The sequence below is a fragment of the Synchiropus splendidus genome, chromosome 2, assembly GCF_027744825.2.
Source record: "Synchiropus splendidus isolate RoL2022-P1 chromosome 2, RoL_Sspl_1.0, whole genome shotgun sequence".
NCBI lineage: Eukaryota > Metazoa > Chordata > Actinopteri > Syngnathiformes > Callionymidae > Synchiropus > Synchiropus splendidus.
In genome coordinates this window covers 13,109,783-13,130,886 of record NC_071335.1, presented here as the reverse complement: position 1 = coordinate 13,130,886, position 21,104 = coordinate 13,109,783, and the positions used below count along the sequence as shown (strand labels likewise).

At 39.5% G+C, this 21,104-nt stretch overlaps 1 protein-coding gene across 1 annotated transcript in view; it reads left to right on the top strand.

Annotated features, from left to right (window-relative positions):
• The window catches only part of LOC128754747 (ubiquitin carboxyl-terminal hydrolase 43-like), a 44,866-nt gene that overhangs the window by 7,280 nt on the left and 16,482 nt on the right, over window positions 1-21,104 (top strand). Inside the window, exons 3-6 of the mRNA XM_053857583.1 lie at window positions 11,815-11,918; window positions 15,352-15,444; window positions 16,912-17,047; window positions 18,336-18,480. Of these exons, the coding sequence (XP_053713558.1) occupies window positions 11,815-11,918; window positions 15,352-15,444; window positions 16,912-17,047; window positions 18,336-18,480 (478 nt within the window). The remainder of the gene's footprint in view (window positions 1-11,814; window positions 11,919-15,351; window positions 15,445-16,911; window positions 17,048-18,335; window positions 18,481-21,104) is intronic.

Genomic DNA, 21,104 nt, shown 5'->3' with positions numbered 1-21,104 from the left:
CTCTTTGAAAACCACCACATCTAATGCATGACTGGTGCAACTATTGGGTATTTCTTTCATCTTGAAACTTGCGGCTTGTCCCGGAAAAGGTCAAGGTCAGAGGTAGTCGTGTGTGATCATGGTATTTTGGATAAGAATTCATACTTGAAGCTGAATAAAAATGTTTTATATTTTATTAACATGAAAAACAGAACAACAGGTAAATAATTAGTTATTTAAACATATTAAAAACAGTCATTTATTGCAAAGTACTTAATAAGTAACCCAAATATTTTGGTACTTGATTCTCACTCATGTATTGTGTCACAGCTGAGGACACTTGGGATCATTTGTTTGACACTGGTAGAGTTGGCTCCATACTGTAGGTTTAGTAGCAGGTTCTCTTTGCTTCATTTTGGGTCTTCTATAGAAAATGTCAGCAAGCAAAAGGCCGGTGGCGCACACTCCAGTGGCGCGTTGGCCATTGCACCAGTAAACAGTGTTATACAGTAAGGCAAATGATGAACAGAAGCTATACTAACCTGTCAGAATTCACTGCTGCAAGGGGCATCATAGTGTCTGAATACAGTATTTGAGTACTTTTTGTACCAATAACCTTAACAATTAGTTGGCTAGTCGTCGTATTGATAGTGATTGTACTTTATGAAATATTCAGATTCATTAAAAACAAAGAAAATGGATTGTTGTTTTGAAACTTTATATTTGATTCTTTTGTAAAATGTGGTGTGGAAGGTAAGTGTCTTTTGATGTGTTCTTTGTCAACTGGCCTCGTACTTTTGACGTTTTGAGTCGGGGTGGTTGATGAACCCATCTGTTACTCACTTAAATGTGGATTATAGTCAACTATATCGACTAGTCGTAGCAGCCCTCATTGATATTTTTGACAACTTTAGTACCTGCAATGTTCCCCAGCGGTGTGAGAGCATGTGCTAGTGGTTGGGGTAAGTATCTTTTGGTGTGACTGCCAATACTCTGCTATGATTTTATAGGTGAATTAGCTTTAAATAAACTAAATTATGAACAAATAATTTATCATATGGCTTCCATCATGCTTGTCTCCCTCTGATGTTGCAACATGGGTTCCTTTTAGCCTCTGACCCAATTGGTCTTTTCGGCACTGGGTAGTTGTGTTAAAACAAGCCTGCTTTACTTTGCACTCCACACAAATTATTATATTGCTAAATAACATTTTAAAAATCAATTGGATTGGTTTTCTCGTGGGCCAATTTCTATTCATCCACAAATGTATTCCTCTGAGTGTAGTACAGGCCTGTAGTTTGAACCAGAGTGTAAACATTATTATTTTCGTGTGTTATTTTATGTGGCAAATTCAAAGGTTCTTCAAGTATTTAGGGCGCTAGTTTTCTGAGAATCTCTTCCCTGCACAGACTCCATAGATTGCTGTGGAATATCCCTTGTCGAATTGTCATCTCTCATCTCATCAGGGCTGTTAAGAAAGTATAGTCTTCCATAGTGAAATGACTTTTGGGCCTCTGCAGTTGATGGTTATGTACTTGATCTCACCATTGTCGTCCTGTGTCATCCAAAGAGCCGCATTCAGAATCGGAATGTTTGAGGGCTGCTGGGACCATGTCTTTTTTTCTTCACTCCATGACGATTTCTGCCTTTGTGCCCAAGAACCCTTCTCATGTTTACTTGTGATTTTTTTGTGTTTCAAAGCTGCACAAAGTCTACACCAAGCAGGTTTGCTTGCCTGGTTTCCCTGCTTCCCTCCTTGATATCACAGTCAGCTGCAGTGCCCCTGCTTTGTTTCTCCACAAAACAGCAAAGCTGTTCGTTCTGGTGTAAAAACGGTGCTTTTCTTCATCACATGACATCAACCAAAAACCAAAACGCTGCGTCACCTCTGTCTCCTTCCCACTTGTTGCCTAGCAACCACTCACATGTCCAGAGAGCTCTATGTTTTTCTTTTAAAACCATTTTGGATTTGGAGATGGGTCAAAAGCAGTAGTTGCCAAAAATGAAGCAACAAACAAGAGTCTTGTCTTATCAAAGAAAATCAGGAAAGACCTTCACGCTTCAGTCAGTTTATTTTCAGAACCCTGCAGGGTGTAGTTTTTGGTGTAACAGGGCGGGGCTGCATCCCTCCACTTCCTAAAATCAATATTCCTGTCAGGAGCGTGGAACATGCCATCATTTACTGCAAGAGCATCCACATTGATGTGTGTCTTAGCCAATTTAGCTTCTGAAACAATTGCCATGTGTGAAGTGCAGAACTTCTGGCAAGTTTTCAGCGCGATGAAGGATTATTGCATGGTTTCAAAGAAAAAAGATGCATAGATGGTGATGTACCAAAAACAAACATTAGCCTCTGAGAGTGATATGGTGTTGTCACTGATGTTTTTGCAGCTCACTTATCAATTTATCAAACTGAGATTGAGTTGAGAAAAATCCATTATACATATTCACTTGCAGCTGCAATGTTATAGAAAGCAACTTGTAATATGTGATCCTGTTCAAGGGTGAAATGCATGCTGTTTTGAGAGGCATTGTCTTGACATAAACAAAATCCCACCAGTGTTGCTGCCACATATTAACCTGCATGGTGCACAGCCACGGCTTAAATGACAGAAAAATTATCGCTTTTAAAAGACGGAATGTCACGTGATCGGAAAAAGCAAATAACACATCATAGAGGTGAACATGAACATGATGGTTTTTGCTGTGTTATTCATGGAAAAATCCTGAAAGAAACCACTTAATGACTGAAGTCTGTTGCTGGCGGAACTCAAGTTGCACATCCCTGTCGGACATATCAAGAGACGGACCGCGTGAGGACAACTTGGATTGGCAGCAGATTTACTTCTCATGATGAAATGCTATTGTTTTTGCTGTCACCAATTCAGGGGCGTGAGGTGGCTGCTCCAAAACAAAACCAAAAAATCTTGGTGGAAAGTCTTCCTACCATTTTTTTGAAAACATAATCTGTGTAGAAACTATGTTGTTTCAGATGGTAAACAATGCCAAATAAAAGGTGGCCAGGGATGAATAGTGCTCACTTTTTTTTAGTTTGGAGCCTTAAACTAGTGATGTGGTGATTGGCTTCCCCACTGTTTCCTTCTTGTGGCCTTGTGGTTGGTGAGAGAGTCTACAAACTCACCCCTGACTTACTTAGCTTCTTTTTAAAACCTGTGAGCTAACTCAGAAGGGACTGAGTAAGGTGGTGACCTGTAAGTTTGTTTGGCTGTATGATCGCGAAAATGTGTTCTGAGTTCAGTTTGCTTTTTGTCTGGATCTCCCCCCTCCTTGATCCTTGCCTGGACAGGCTCCTGCCCCGTGAAAGTCTTAGCCTTGTCTCTGGTGAGACTATTTCACTAGTCTGACTTATGACCTTTACCAATACCTGCGGCGAAAGAATTGGATCATGGTACACACGGATCTGTAAACACTGCAGCACACACTTCACGTTTAAGATAATTCTCTCTCAAACACTATGATATCTCTCGTCTCATACAGGAGTAATTGTTCCAATTACTGTGTATTTGACTGTAGTCACATAATACTTAAATGACTGTGGAAAAAATTGTAATCTGTGTGAGTTATCAGAGAAGTGTAGTGGCTGTACTGAAGCACCATACATGCAGCCAAGACTGTGAACAAAAGCAGATCGCTCACCTAAATCCTCCTTCTAGCAAGATCTTGATAAACTTGCTAGGTTTCCCTCGTGGCGCAGTGGCACCACACAAACAGCATTCTTCAGCAGCTTAAAGAAGGCTGGAGTGATTTAAGTCATGACCTGCTGCAAGATAGGACTTCTGCCTCTGTGTTTTATGTTGAAAAGGTTTCTGACATTGTCACACCACCAAAAGAAATCCCTCAAGTGTGTTTCTGAAGTATCGCAGCCCTCCCCTGCAACTTCAGTCGGAGATAAAGAGTGGGGGACTGTGTGTGTGTGTGTGATGAATGCCTAATTATGACCACCCTCTGCACCTTGTTCCATTATTTTATTCTTCTCATGCCTGTGAGACGCTCAAGTCAAACCCCATGTGCCATATTTGCTTTGTTATTGGTGTACACAAGTGTGTCCAAGTGACGCGACTGATCTGAGGTCATTTTTCCTGTTTTAGTTAGCCAACACATTTGAACTAGTTCTTCTTGTCTTCTCCTTTTTATGTCATTAGTGAAGCTGTCACATAACCACGTTTCCCAGTCGCTTTGAAGACAAAATGTTCTATAAATATTTACTTTCATGAGTAATTAAATATCTCTTTGCCATCAGAATGTTGTGGTGAGGAAGTCAACAAATGCTTAATGTTTCATCAATGCATCCAGTATTAATGCCTCATTATTATATTATTAACCTTTCATGCTGTTCTTGGTTTGCGCGAAAAATAAATGACAGGCTACCTATTTATTTTCTGCACTCATGAAGCCGATAAATATTAGGGTTCGCTCAGCATAGAGAGGGCCAAGGATAACACCGCTTACACAATGCTGTCATCACGATAGTCACATTTAGATGAACTCATTTAGACGGGAGGTGCGTTAACATTCTGAAACGTCATTCAATAAATTTGACTGAGTTTGACCAGACTTTCAGGCACGTGACTGCGGACTTGGTCCCTCCTTAAACATGCATCTGAAATTCAGTTGATTTGTTTTATTTACAGAATACAACAACTGACAGCTGACTGGCGCATAACCACTGCGGTGAAGGCAAAAATAAAGTTTGTTAGTTCCATAAAATGATTTAAAAGGGCGTGGTTATCAAAGACGTCATTTTCTTTAAAATGAAATATTCTGTCCTTGTTTGGTTGTAAACAATCTATTAAACTATTGCAGTCACAGATAACTACACATAGTTTTGGGTTATCATTGAGACGCAGCACTGACTGTGTGGTCTGGGTCACGAATCCCATTGTGCGACTCTTCTCCCCTGATAAGATCAGCTATGGGGGTGGAACTTTAAAACCAACGCTTTGTGGAATATTTCAGGTCATACATTTCTGCCTTCTGTGTCCTTGCACAGGCTTCATCCATAATTCACTTAGCCTGTTCAAGAGCCTTTTCTAAAGCTTCTTTTCTGACGTAATGTCTCGATCAGCAAGTGGGGAATAAATGACTTAGTAGTTCCTTTCCCTCTCACTCTCCAGCTGATAGCCTTTACAACCTCTCTCCTGCACTCCAACAGAGCCAGGTCTGTCATACAGTAGTTGCTCTTAGTTTGTCCTCAACTTGGCAACTTTCCTCTGTTGTGCTGCGATGCTCGACTGAATGGTGTTGAAAAATGTTCCAGCACTCACAACGGCAATGCAGCAGCAACGGACATGAGCTATTATATCAACTCTTTTATTATATGAACTATTTGTTATGATAGCCAGTTACAGACAAGCAAGGCTTAAGCATCATTTGCTTCTATAAATTGGCAAATCTAGCTGTGTTTCACTGTCTTTCACGACATGATCAAATGAAACGTCATTGTTTGAGATATCTTTTTTTTTTTTTAAGGCAGTTGAATTGAAATAAAGTACATTTGATGTATGTGTGAGGCATAAGTCTAATTAGTTTAGAACCCTTTAACATTTTCTCTTGTTGTTGTGTAACCTCCTTTTGTAAAAAAGTTTCACCACTGAAATACTTCATGTTATGTCAATCTTTTTAAATCAGAATGGTAAATGTGACACAGAATTGTGTCTCCTCTAGCGGCCGGTGCTAAGCGGTACACACGTGGGAAAGAGAGCGATGACATCATGACTCATTTAATATTTGATTAGTTGTGTTCAAATTCATATGCATAATTTTACTTCAAAGTACTATAATCCTGCTATTAATGGAGCTTCGCCAACAGGTGTGTATTGCATTCTGCTTGGGAGAGATGTGATAATTGGATTAGGACTGGCGCACCAATCGATTTGTTGTCGGGAAGAAATAGATCCACAAACAAATGAATTACCTAATGAGGTCATGAGGTTTTGAATCTGAATTATTCCCTGGCTTTTTCTGTAATAAAAACAGTGCAACTGTAATCTTATTTAGCGTGATAAGTTTTCTTAATTCAGTCATTTAAATACACTAAGACAAATGGTTTTCATGTAATGTAAATACTGTAACATAAAATTTCATCACATAAATTGTGCTTTTATGCTTTGCCATTTGGTATGTATTTGTATGCCCCCCGATCATAACAATGTATATTAAAGATGGTAGCAAAAGGTCATGTTTACAGTAGAAACAGGCGCTGTCACATACTAGCAGAACGTCTGCCACCATGCATCCAGGTGTGAATCCCCCCCTTTTCCCCCGAGGGAAGCAATGTGACTGAAATGCCAACTCAGCAGGAGTTTGTGAAATATTAAATATGTCCTCTAAAGAGAATACATTGTTGCACAGAGTGATGCAACTGCATCCTTCCTTTCACGTTAGGTCAGCTGGCAGTTATAAATGACTCGTCCACAACTAAGAATTTGACATCTTCCTGAAGGTGTTGTAGTAATAAATATGATGAAATATAATCGTACCTTTGTTTTGACATTGTGTTGCTTGAGCGTTTAGAATTCAAGATTGCATTCCAGACAGAGAAAAATTCTACAGCTCATGCTCAAGCTGTGTAATCAGTGTTTGGAGGAACTGGTCCAGCGAGTGCAGAAATGTGTATTTTTTTTTTCTCAGCATGTGAATAAAGCCTGTCCGTCAGGTTCATTGTTCTGTCACCGCCACCACACCCATGCTGAAGAGTTTCCCTCTGTCACACACAGGCTTCTGCTCCTTTGTTGCTATGCGGAACCTGAGTTTATGTTGAGTTTCTGAAACATTTTTCATAATTGATTTCATTTTTTTAGCACAGCAACATCTCTGTGTGGGTGTCTTTTTTTTTTTTCGTGCTGTGCCAGCCGGTGTGGCAGATGTGAAGTTGGATATGGTGTTAGAGAAGAGTTTGAAAACAGAAACGGCTTAAATTGCGGAAGTGCTTGGTGAGGTGCCAGACTACACACCTCATTTGCTCTGTTTTTTTAGTTCAAGTTTGCTAAGCGCATTAAAGCAAAACCTCCTACATGTCGTGTGCGTGCGTGAGCCCGCATGTGTCTTGTGTAATTTGAAGTGACACTTTGAAAACTATTTTGAAGTACAGGATTCTCAGTGGTAACAACGTTGTGTTTTTAACAGCGTGTGCTACATAGTAAAGTTATGCACTAAAAGAATATTCCTAAAAATAATGAGCTTCAGCAGGCTTCTGGTTTATTCATTAATAAAGTTAACTGTGGGTGAACTTAAATTTTTATTGCACCAGAAGTTACAACATTGTAGTGTGTTGTGCACAGTATATTCACGAGAAATGGTAAAAATATCAATTGTCTATATTGCAGTAATGAGTTTGGTGACACATTATCGTAAATAAGGCCAGAAAGCATTCTGGTATTTCCTGGATACAGCTAGAAATGTTGTGTTGTATAAAATTTCAGCACAGACACACATATATGATGAGCTGGAAATGAGGTAGGGACAACACAATCCGTTCCAGACGGCCGTTTGAGAAGCGATTTGTTCGAAATCGGATTCGATTTTTCCCATTACAATGAATGGTAAAAGAAATAATGCGTTCCAAGCCTTAAAATAGTCTTTTGTAGGAGTGAATGTAGAGTGTCTGCTGCAGGTGCGCTGTTCCTCTCTGTGTGTGGCCGCTGCATGTGGGAGGGGTTGCCGAGTGAGTGAGGTCTCTCCAGAAGTGAAGAGGTGCCCGGTGCGTGTCCAGCTCTGAATGTGCGCTTCTGTGCAGTTTGGCTGTGACAAAGTCATAAACCAAGTAACGCTCTGTCCCAGACTCGCCTCATCCCTGTCCCAGCTCCAGCCCACAACAGGACATCAAACCCTGGAGTGAGCGCTCCAGCCTCGGCGGTGTGGAGAGCGAGCACCTCCCCTGTGACACTCTACCACGGTCCAGTGTGGAGACAGGAAAGGTTTTACACCTCAATATGAAGAAAAAACAGCCAGTAAATGTAGCTAACGGGACACGTCTGCATACAGAGGCTGCGTTATACACAATAACAAAGCACGTCGTGGGTCACACGTTATGTTTTCCGGCTTTTTTCGGGGGTGTTCGTGTTCAGGGTTTTCGTTTGAAATCAGTAGCAAAAAAATCCCGAAATTTTTGTTCGAACTCCGATTTACTCGAAGTCCGGGACGTTTGAAAACCGAGGTACCACTGTATTGTGAAAAATCTACTCCTCTGGAGTAACTAGTAAGAAAACTAGAATGGTGCTACGACAGCACCGACTTCCACCAAGCTGCTTGTTTCAACACTAACTGTGATTTTTTATAAACACAAGATTATTGCCCTGCATTCTATATGTAGCATAACTTTTGTTTAAAATGTGCAGTGAGTGCACTCAGGCAGTAGGTGGAGATAGCTTTACGGCACCCTTATAACATACATAGATGACGGAGAAGCCCTTTTAAATGCTGGGAAATAAATATTTTGTCACCATATTCACACCAAAGTTGATCTAGTTTAGTGATTCAGTTGTGTTTTATAAAGTTAGCGTGTCCACTTTCTGCTTGTTTGTCCACTTAAGTCAGGGGTATAGGGGAGAATGGATGAGTTGATCGTGAGCTTTGGCAGTGATAAAAAAAAAAGCTGCAATGTAACTTGCAAAGGAGAAGGCTAACAAAAATCTGCAAAACTACCTGAGATTATATGGAAATGGGTTGGACTGTTCAGACTGGACAGTTGGGGGTTAAAAAACTGCTGGTTAGTCCTGCTATTATCTCCCAGCCAGCCTTGTCCCCGTAAGCCTGCTCTGAATGGGCCGAATTAGCAGCAGTCATCCGGAGCCCAAAGAATTGGTGTGAGTCAGCTGGTTTCGTGCTCAAACAGCGTTTCTTTCATCATTCATCCCCTCCTGACAATGTCCACTCTTCTCTGTCTTGCTGTCCTCCTTCAACCGTTTATGGCGAATGTGTCAACCTTTCCTCTGTGTAGCAAGTGATTCACAGAGGCTGGTCACTGACGGAGAAGGCGTAATCACGTTTCACTTGACCGCTTCATGTCTAGCTTTAAAAGCCATATAAAACCCTATAAACCAATAGACTAGGTAGACGTCGCATCTCTGGTTGACGCTTCCAAAACCAGAACCTTTAGGCACATTTGGCTAGCAATGTTAACAATAAATTAACTGTATTATTCTTTTTCTTCCTCACTTATTTTAGCTTATGATGTCACAAAAATGGATTGAATGCTGTGTAAAGTTTAAATAAAACGAGCGTGAATAGTGACTGACTGACACTTTCCAGTTTTTCGAATAGGATTTTGTAATTAATATTCCTATCGAACAAATATGTTTATGAAACGTCATGCCATAGTTCTCAATTTACATTGCACAGACTTGGCATTATCTGCCATATTTTGTACTGCAAAACAAATGACCTCCTTATTTGTATCAACTTTGCTGTGTTCATAAAAGTGGTGTCAACTCACTGGTTTTATTCCTGTTGTTCTGTTCTTTTTGAGGTTTGGCCGTCTTTCTTCGCGCCACCGTTTCTTTTATTCACCTGTGCTCCCACTTAATCCTCGCAGTCAGAATTAGCCGCTAAACAATATGGAGTGAGGCTGTATTCATTTGGATTCCGCGCACGAGCGCTTGTAATGACCTGACTGAATCGGCGGGTGGGGGCCATTATCTGGGGACAAGCTTTCTTTAATAACATGAGTGGTAGTGGCAGCCATAACCCCCTCAATGACTCTTTCTAATTCACACCCGCAGCAGGCGACTTACTCTTGTGCTCAGTGCTAAACAATTCACTGTGATTTATGGGTTTTAACATGTTTGAAGGGCGAGTTATTGGACTTTCCATTGAGAGAAGAATGTAGGACAATGTCCTCTGGAATATTTAGAATCCTGAATCAGAGATGAAACTGTATTATCAGGTTCCAATGTTAAGCTATATTATTAGATGATGGCCCTTGTGTTCATCCTCAAGTAGCTACAGTACACTGTCAGTACCGGTAGTTAGGTTTCAAGGCTGACAAGTGAAAAGTGGAGTTTGTGATCCCCCCCTCATTCCCTCATTGTTCCGTCCACTCATCCATGACACCTCAGTGGCAGCCCCACTGAGAAACTATCCTGGCTGTGATTCTCAACAAACATATCTCTCTTCTGCCTTCATCCAACTCTGTCGTTCACAGCATTAACCATGGAGTGTTTACACCTGAAGTGGCTTAGGCCTTTCTTCAGGTTTTTGCCATGCTTACACAGTTCAAGGTACCTGTCCTCAGGTATCTTGGGGTGTAACAAAAACACAAAACACAAAAACCTTAGTCCTGTGCATTTTCAGTACAAGGCACACTTTATTTTTTTATTCAGAATTTCTTTTCCTCTAAAGTGCAGCATTTTTTTTGGTAAAGAACACAGAATAATTGTGGCAACATTCTACTTATATTTGAACACAAAATAATTCTTATGATTTTGAGATATGTCAATAATATAGTGAATATAAGTGCTGCTTACACCTCATAAGTTGTGTGTCTCGGCACTCCTGCCTTGAAGCAACAACGTCACTCTTCTCTCTGAAAAAACACGCTCTCTGTGGGGACGATGATGCTGAACTAAAACTTTTGTTCTACTGTGTGACAGCGGTGGATACAGGGGATCGCCGTTGTGTTTCGTTGCCTCTTTAATCTGGAAATTAAAATGCGCGATCCAGTTCCTCAACCGGTTGCATGGCTTCAACTGTCAACAGCTATGTCATCAGAGCATGCTTGGGTGCATGCTTCACAAACTCACCTGCCAAATTACTCGAGGTCGAATTTATCGAGGTTTCGACACAAGGACGCATCACTATCCAGTTGTTGATTTGTTGTGTTTTTGGTCTGTGTCCGTGTGAGAACGTCAGCGATTTAGATCTGCATGCACTCGAATGATCTGCATGCCAACCGGACCGATAGAACTCCTAGCAACAAGTGGACTGTCTTTCAACCTGCTGCGATGTGTCTGGTCCAGAACATGCTTTCACCTCACAGCTGCTTCTGACATGAATACTCAATTTCATCATTGAAACATACATGCCCAAAAAGAAAGCTGTTTGAAATAGCTTTTCCATGAAATACTGTGTCCCCTACTGAACGTAACAAAAAGATATCATGGCAGTCATGCTGGACTGCTGCTTTTAAAACTCATTTGTATGATTAACATTCGTGCTTTGGACTTCTTTTGATGCTTTGTATCATATTTTAAGATATGTGTTAGAGAGAAGTAGTTTGCTTAACATCAAATATATAATATAAAAATAGAATTTTTGACTGTGGAAGAACAGAAGGTTATTTAAGGCAGTGGGCTTGGACTGAATAATTTGCCTGAGGATTATGAATTATTGACATTGAATTTTTTTACCAATTTGCATGGGTCCACATGTCAAGGTTTTACTTTTGAGTGTTTATGCTATTTACCAGTAAGACTGAGCTTCCTTTGATCATCAGGGTCAGACCTCTCAAACTTCAACTGTGACGTTGTCAGTGCTTCTAACAGAGAAACGCAGCATTATATGGAGCTCAATATTCTGTTATTATTGACATACAAACACGGGAAATCCTCCACCAGGGTTATTCCCGGCAATGCTCTTATACGCCACTAGATGTCTCTCAATTCAAGGCTCATTATATGATAAACAGATTGAAAAGAAAAAACAACTTGCATCATCTCTTGGTTCATGTGAAGAGATACATCAGTGTAAAATTACTTGAAGTGAAGAATCTGTTTCATTCATGAATCTATCGTTGTAATATTTATACATACACCGAAGGTGCAGTATTATTCAGTTCTCTCTTGTGCAGGTGTGAATCTATTTCTTTCCTGTCTACAGGGGTCTAATCCAGTGGACACTGACTCCAGTCCCAGATCAGCCAGCGCTCATCAGCCCAAGAGCCGCCATAGTTTTGTCCAAGAGCACTTCCAGGCTCAGTACAGGTGAGATGTCAACGCAGAAAATGAATGTTAGTATTGTATAACCAGGATATCTGTCCTTGTTATAAGTGTATAATGTTCTCATGGTAACAAGCAATGCTGAGGGGAGAGTCAAACTTTTACGTGTTTTTAAAAAATACAACTTTAGAGTTTACAAACGCATTAATAAATAGTGTGGAGTTACATTCATAGAGTGGAACTGAAGGTAATATATTCTGATCAGTTGAGAAGTCAGTGGATCAAACTCAAATTTGAATGAAAGATACAGAAATGTAGTCCAGTGCCGACCATTGAGTGCGTTCCTGAACTTCTTTATCACAAACAACTTTTTGTTTATTGGTGCTCCTTAGCATTTTTCTGTCAGAGACAACCAGTTTTATGTCAAGTTTCTCTCAAAGTTCTTACGATTTAGGTTCATCTTGATAATCTTTGCATCTTGCTTTGTTGAACAACAATATTTGTTTTCAATGACTGAAAGTCACCTGTACATTAGTAGCTGGTTTGACCAGACAGGTGACCTTTCTCATCTACATGTTTGGCTGAACTAGCACTTACTTCTGTATGTATCATGCATAAAATTACAACATACGTAATAAAAATGTTTTTGGGAGATCTGCTTACATCGAAGTTAAAGATAGCATGAGGATAGATTGATAGATATATAGATGTGAGTCATTATATAATTCAGAAGTTGAGAATATATTCTTTGTTTTTTATCTCCAGTACCAGCAGCGATATCAAGTTCATCTTTACTATGTTTTATATGATATGCTATTCTGAATTCAGTGTTGCCATGCTGCCAAAAATGGCTTAATGACTGACTCCAGTTTGAGTTAGGGAAAAAAAACGTATGTTTGAGTGTTTTTGCCAATAACCCAAATATATTCATTATGATTGTGAAGATGACAAAAATATTGAAGTGCCACAAGATACGTCCTTTTCATGACACCTGGAATATGTGACGGAAAACCTTTCCTGTGCCAGACTTTCTTGTAACACTGCTCACTGTCTTCTGCTGTCTATTGTTTTCTGTCTGCTGCCTGTCCACTACACACATAACCTTTACTCTTCAGCAGCTTATTAAATGGAGGCACCAATGTGTACAGAAAAGCTTTCGTTATCAGTGGGGAAGAAAGAAAACAATATATGATCCACTATATTGTGCCTATTCTAGTCCATTTCTCGTCCCTTTTAAACTTAAGGTAAATCAGTGTTGCACATTGTGACGTTTTTTTTTTTTTTTACAATGAACATTTATTATTGTACTAATTCTGTGGATTCTAGTTTCAAGGGTTTAGCCATCCATCACAGCCAAGCTGTAGAGCAACAATCTCCATCCATCCTCATCTGCTTATCCACATCCACCCGCTCCTACTGGGGGATCCTGAGACGCTGCCAGGCTTATGAATTTAATGATATAAGGCATGGTATAATTCCACCTCCTGATCCGGGGTCGACCCCTCGGTCTCCTGCCAGCTGGCAATGCCTCAAACGCCTCCAAAGGGAGGTGTCCAGAGGGCATCCTTATGAGATGCCCGAACCACCTCAACTGACTCCTCTCTACGTGGAGAACCAGCGGCTCTACTCCGAGTCCCTCCTGAGTGACAGAACTCCACACCCTAGCTCTAAGAGAGATGCCTGCCATCTGTCGGAGAAAACTCATTTCAGCCACTTGTATCCGGAATCCCGTTTTATCGATCATGACTCACAGCTCATGACCGTTGGGATGAAGAGTGGTCAATAGAGAGCTTTGCTTTTTGGCTCTGCTATTAATTATTATTATTTATTTTTATGGCAGTGACCCTGGTCTAACATTCCTCCATCCACACATGGAATCATCAGATATGTATTTTAGCAGTCAGTGATACCCCGTCCTCAGTTACAGCATTTTAAAGCCAACATTTGTCTAAGACTGTTGAGTTACTGAGAGATGCAATGTAATATGCTCACGTGGAATGAGGAGTCTCAACAGACAAAAAGAATCATAATGCAGTCAAAGCTCTCATCATGAAACTACAGTATATGATTTTCTGTCTTAAACAAATCTTTTTAAACCCTTCAACTGCAGCGGAAGTTCTGAAAACATAAAGTCAAAGTAGATGCGAGTTTAATCATTTATGTGTCTCGGTTTCACGATGACCCCTCAGGCTGTGGGGATTCCCTTTTGTACAATCTGATCTCAATCTCAATCTTTTCTCATCCTCCATTCAGTACTTGTCATTGAGACTTCCTGGATTTAGTTGATGCCTCAAGGGTTGACGAATGTGTGATTGTTTGGATAGCAATTATCGTCATCACAGTGTTGTCATCTCAGGCTTACAGAGCAGTGAAACAAGCACAAAGAAAAAATATTGTACATGAAAACCACTCAGTTATGGACTATGTACTATTGTGCAATTCCCAGATTCCAAATGTATAAATACACTGTGTAAACCAGCCTTGCCGTGTCTGCTGTTAACCCGTATGTCTTCAGTCTGCCTCACGTTGCTTTCGTGTTATTTAGAATCAAAAGTAAAACTTCACATCCAGTAGCTCTCCATGTTTTTCCTAAGCTGCTCACACAACTTTGAAGTGTCGCCTTCTGTCATCGCTTTTCTGTTCAAGGTCTGTCTATCCGTGTCATCTCGGAATATCTGGACATGACCCTTTGAAGCTTGTTTCTCTGGCAGTCTACTGTTTTATTGTGTTTCCTTTTATCTCTGTCCTCACTCTCATTTTCCTCAGTTATTTCCTCTTCATTATTATTTCTTTTTTTTAATTGAAAAGTTCTGAAATTTAGTCTTTGTCAGTTTTTGTTCCTGAATAAAGTCAAGATATGGTCATCTAATGAAATGGAATTTGTTGGAAAAAATATGAAATCAAAACCATGTTGTAGAACAGAGGTGAGCAAAGTGCAGACCGGGCGGCAAATGTGGTCCATTGCCTCTATTTGTGTGGTCCTCAGTAGAATGGAGCAAAAGAAAAATTAGTTTTAAATATTTTTATTTCCCTCAAGATAAATAAATTAAACTACCTTTTAATAAAGTGCCTTTTAAAATCATATTTACATGTTTTACCCTGAGAAGATAGTTGCCACTTAAATATGGTCTTCCATTAGTTATGTTTTTTTATTGAGAGTATAGAAAATGAAATGGTATATAATCAGATAACATATTTCAAATGTGTAATGTCAGGGCATAGTTACACTTTCCCCTTTTTTTAAACATTTAAGTAACTAAATGTAAGTTTTGTTTAAGACTCTTGTTCTTTGTCTTGATGGCCCCTAAAGTCACAGGAGAGAATGTGGCCCCATATGAAATTGAATTGCTCACATCTGTTACAGAACTGTGTCATTTTTATCTGTATTATTTAACATGACAGCTTGAAGAGAAGTTCATTTGTGGTCATTTCTAATGGTTTAAATGATTTATTTTGTCATATTCTTATCGCTCTCTAGGTCTTCTCTCACATGCCCTCATTGCCTTAAACAGAGCAACACGTTTGACCCATTTTTATGCATCTCTCTGCCGATTCCTCTGCGACAAACCAGGTGAGATATAACATGCACTGTAGTGACAAAACCTTCTATTCATATATTGTGTGTGTGGGGATGGAAAATAATCAAGTTGAAAATCCCATATATTACATGATCACTTTTGCTATCCTGGTGACCAAAACAACTTTTTCCAATTCCAAGTCAATTATTAGGATTTTTATTCTCAGTTAATCGCACAACTTATCACGTGTTTAATGGCCAATTACACATGTATCTGTGTGATGTATTGTATCTTAGGAAAATGTAATCACCACAAGAGTGTCCATTGATGCTTACAATGTTATGCTTTTAGCATGTTTTTGAACCTTCTCAGAGCCTCTAAGGTTATTAGAAAGAATGTTCTTGACAGTATTAGTTATTTTGGGTTGTTGTGGGAAACAAATGTTTGCATGAGGAGAAATCTTCCTTTGAGTTACATTGATATACAGAGTGTGCGTTTAATTTGCTACTAAGGTGAGTTAACTCACCTTTTATGCGATTAATTGAGATTAAAATTTTAATATACTGACAGACCTAATGACATTATGAAAATATTAACCACTGTGCTGCAAATATTCTGATCATGTTTTAAATGTTATCATTCATATCCTCATTCAAATAGTTCACTGAATCCTCCTGTGTTGTAATATATATACAGTATGGCAACAGGTTTGGGTGAAAACAGCTTCTTCCTGTCTGAGACAATGATAACAAAAGTTTACCTGTTAACCTCCGGCTTATTTAAACACTCCCGATGATCGATCTTCCTCTGACCTGTCTGAGTTAACAAACGTCATCATGTCTGTAGACATACAGGGACAAATGCAATTACTTTTTCTTCTTGATGCTGGCCTTAGTTTGACTTGTCACAAGCTGCACACACGTTTCTCAGGGATTGTCCTGCTGCAGCAGTATTCCCACAGAATGCCTGATAAGTCAGAGCCCCTGAGAGGCACAAGCCAAGCTGGCGGGGTGTTTTTCAAATATAGAGAAGAGAGGAGGGCAGGCTATGAACCACAAGTATGTGTTCAGTTGTGTTTCATCCGAGACTGCTCAGATCTGCCTGATTTGGATCTTCATTGCATTTCAACGGCACAGTTCTGTTAGTCATGGATTTAAGTATTTATCATTTTTTAATTGTATGCATTTATCTAATGAAACTGTATGTTTGATGAATGTGCAATGCTGAATGCACTTGTGACAATGACGCTTCTGTTCCGCTGATGTGAAATGATAACATCTTTGTTCGTCATGCTTGTTGTCATTCACTTCTTTAGATGTTAAACCCCTGTGGATTTCTATCTGGCAGAAGTCCTTTGAAATGTCAGCCGTGACAATCCTCCTGCTGTTCGTAGATAATTTCCCATCTGATTGATGCTCAACAGAAGTATTCGTATTAGTATGTCATTACCATGTGTTTCGTTTTTGAAAGAATACGCCGCAGTGATGCAACTAAGTGACCAATGTGAATGTGTGATTCAGGCCACTGTGTGTGACCCTGGTGTTCAGTACCAAGGGCCAGAGGTACCTTCGTGTTGGACTGGCCATACCTCTTTTTGGACCCATGTCAACTCTGAGGGCAATGGTGGCAGAAGAGGGCAGCATTTCTCCTGAACAGGTAACCGAAGTAAAATGAATGGAAAACCATTGAAAAACCACTTAAGAAGAAACTTCTCACCTTTATCTGGCCGTTCCAGCCCACTCTCCTCACAAGATCAGTTTTAAACCACTGCTCAGTATTCTTGACTGTGAAGTGGTTCTTAAAATGTACAGCTGTGAAATACTGCCGATGATTGTGCGCGGAATTGAATTGCTCTGCCCGAAGTGGTCAGGGTTTTGTCGTCAATCTCCCCGTCTTTCTTTTCTCCAAAGCAAGTCCATCATGAAGGCTGAGGAGAGAGCTTGTTAGTTTGCTTTCATCTCGGTCCAGAGTCACGCAGCCTCATGACTGCTCTCTTTGAAGTCAGTGTTGTTTGAATCTGATTAATGTTCAAAATGCAAAGTTTGTGGTTGAGGGCATCCCTTCTGTTTATGTGTCAAACTAAAGCACCATTTATAGCTGTTGTTAGCCTTCCTGTCACATAATTTGAAGATACACACAACACATTTCACAAACCAGATATTTAAAGATAGACATTACATATCATTAATTCAAAAGGATTGACAATAACTATCTTAAATGTGACTTAAATGTCCAACATAAAGTAGCATTTTACACTGAAACAATTTTATTAACCATATTTTTGCATGCATTTTCATTTAAAGTTTCTCAATAGCGTTGAATAACTTGGTGACTATGGATCTAACATCTAAATACGTTATAAAAGCCCTTTATTCAAATGATTTTTTTCCTAAAATATATTTCTTCTTTTTTTCTGAGGGACCAGTAATGCTGTTAAAATACCTATTACTAAAAAAATTATCGATTTCATAAAGGAAAAAAAAAAATAATAAAGGCCTAAAAAGACTAATTTGTTGTATAAGGATTTTCTAATGGGAATGAATTAAAGAAAACGTTTTTGCAGTCATTTGTACTGTCTCTGACTTCATGAGGGCAAAATTCAGGCAAAAAGAAATTCACTGAAAGGGCTGCATGTGGCTCATACGCCCCACTTTTTCCACGTCATCTAAACCTTGCAACAGTTGGTCAAGATTGTAGTGTTTTAAACTTAAATGATCCCTAGGTGAATAGCGCCCTCTTCTGAGAAAATATATCCAAAAGTTGAAGTGGTTAACTGACTAACTGATATGTCAACAATTTCTGTGACGGATTACTCGATTTCAATTTAAGCATTAGGGTAGATTGTAACATTTTCTTTCGGATGGAACAAACTTTAATGTGCAAACCAGAATTTATTTAGGTGTCAAATGGTTAACATGATCTTTCTGTCTTTCACTCTCTGCAGGTCATCCTTTCGGAGTTGTACTCCACAGGTTTTCAGCGATCCTTTTCAGACGACGATGATTTAACTTCGGTTTCGGATACTGACGTCATATATGCCTTTCAGGCACCTCCCCTTTATAGTCGTGGAGGCTCATCCACAAACTCAGGTGAGTGTCGTGTTTGATATACGTGTGACCTGTAAAGAACTAGTCCCATTTTTAGTCCGATGCATCGTGATGTCTGAGAAACTATGGTGTTCCTGTAGTTACCTCATACTGGGCCACATGGTGGAAAAGGTGGCTTTCACTGCATTTGAAAACATCCAGAGATTCAGTGAGGAATCTGAAGTTTTCAGTTGCTTTTGGTCGCAAGGTGGTTGTGTGTGCCTATGATGATCAGATCAGGGTGTCCCCCTACTTTAGCTCAGTGTAGCCAGGGTTGGTTTAAGCCTCCTATAACTCCAGTCAAAAGCAGAAAATTTAGGATTCTGTTGTTAATTTTGCTTTTTGCTCTGCTATTTAACCCGTTCTCAACTTTACTTTCAGACGAAAGTTGGCTTTTTATTTAAAACTGCTGGGTACTCACGCTCTTATTAGTATTAACTGTTATATTTTTACATGACAGGCAGTTCATATCCACAAAGATATTATTTTTATTTACCTTTTATACATTTATTATTGTTTTTCTGCCTCGCTCAGGTCAAAACAAAAACTGAATTTACATCAACTCAAACTGCGACGTACTCACTCATCAGCACAATAGTGGCGCGTCTGAATTACCAAGTTCCTAGGAGCGGAAAATTGACACGACACCTTCCATGGTAATAATGAATCACAACCAGATGCCCAACAATTTCAACGCCATTAGTGGTGATATGATTATGATGAAAAATGGGAGTTATCTTGGGGTAACTCGCAGGTGCTCTGCTGAGTCGCTGCTTTGGATTTATGTCATGTTTTATTAAACTTAGACCTGGATTTATACCCTCAGTGTGGCCTGGGAAATAAAGTAGATAAGCATGATAAATGGCGACATTTATTGCACATTGTTCTTTTACAAGGGGCCAGATCTTAAGCTAGCTTTAAATTGAGTTTAATTTCCTCCGCCACACCCCCTCTGAAAGATGTGTGTGTGTGACATTAACCAGACAAGCTATTCAGACAGTGTTTTACCATTTCATTTTACCTGAATAAATTCAAAGTAAAAAGATGGGGCATCTAAACAGCTGCCTGATATGAGTTTTACTGTAGCTGTGCACTTTAAAGGCCATTAAACATTCATATCACTAGTGAATTCCCATGGAGTTTGATTGGAAATACATCTTTTATGGAACTGATCTGGCTTATGGCTCTATTTATAGGATAAAATGTAGATCTCTATTAGGGCACTCTATCAGTGTGTTAAGTCTTAAGGTCCATTGTCAAGCTGTGTTTTGAACACATGGGTGCAGCCTACATGCTCATGATCCCCTTTCAAGGGTGGCACTTTGAAATTGTAAGAGATTAATTGATAACAATATTTAAATAATCTAGTAATGTTGTTAATCTACCACGTAAAAGTTTTTTTTTTTCTTTGTGTGTATTATCCATTTACTTCCACTTTTGTGTTTGTATTGTCTATTTGTTGCAACAGCATGTGAATGAAAAGATGGTACAGATGGACGCAGCACTGTCATCACATAAGTCATTTTACAGTCATTTGGTTGTTTTCGGTATTGCATTTTTCTTAACACTCAGTATTTTTGAAACCATTGCAATTTGAACCATGGATTCAATCAGCTCTTGTTCGTCTTCTTTAAAACTGTTTTAATAAAATCTTGTATTAAGTCGTCATCAAGTCAACTGAGTTCAAGTTCCAAAAATAGGCGAGGGAGCTCTTCAGTTTTGAAATAATAATTATGCCTTTAAAGGGAGGGAGGATGGAAGTATTGGACTAATACAGTGAAAAAGGAGGAAGGAGCTGATGAGAGGAGCAGTACAGAGTGTAGCCTGAGGAGGAGTGAAGCTTGCCTTGGGCTTCAGATATTTAGTCATCATTACCATGAGAGGTTATCTGCATATCTCTGTGTGTTGCTGGCAGTAAAAGGCACAGCAGTGTTTGATATTTTATGAGCTGGTGATGTCAGTGAGTGATGCCAGTCTGATCAATCATCAAAGAGTTGGCTGTCGAAAACTGGATGTTCGTAACTTATTTTTTTAGATGGTTTCTTTATCTGATATTTGAAAGATAGTTTTCTCTTTCATGGGACTAAAAAACAGGTTGAATGTTTGAGTCAATTGAGTTCCTCTTTTATTTGCTTGCTATTAACATGGGCACAGGTGCCAGTTAACCCATCTGCTCCACCACACGAAACATTTACCAAGGGAGGGGACAAAGAGTGAAGCTTTGAAATCAAACATCAAACTTCCAACTGAAGTTGAGTTGCTACACAATATTTGGAATTTCCGTGTACCACTGTGGTATTTATCTTCAGTTGCAAACAAGCCTGTTCCCATGTGTTCAGACCGTTTAATGAAACGTCATTTTTATCATCGGTTACGCTGAGCAGTCGGTACAGAGACAAACCTATCAACAAGTAATTGAATGTGATCCAAATACATTGCCACATCTGCTCAGGGAATGACACTGCCCACTTAGCAATCACATTTTCTCACTTCAGGCTGTCTGCTGTGTTCACACTTTCCCCTGCCGTTCTGTGGGGCAGAGCTGGATGATGAACATGAAGGCCTGTGAGGATTCACTGTCCCACTTATGCATCATGATCATCATTTAGAATCTTGGAACTCTGTAA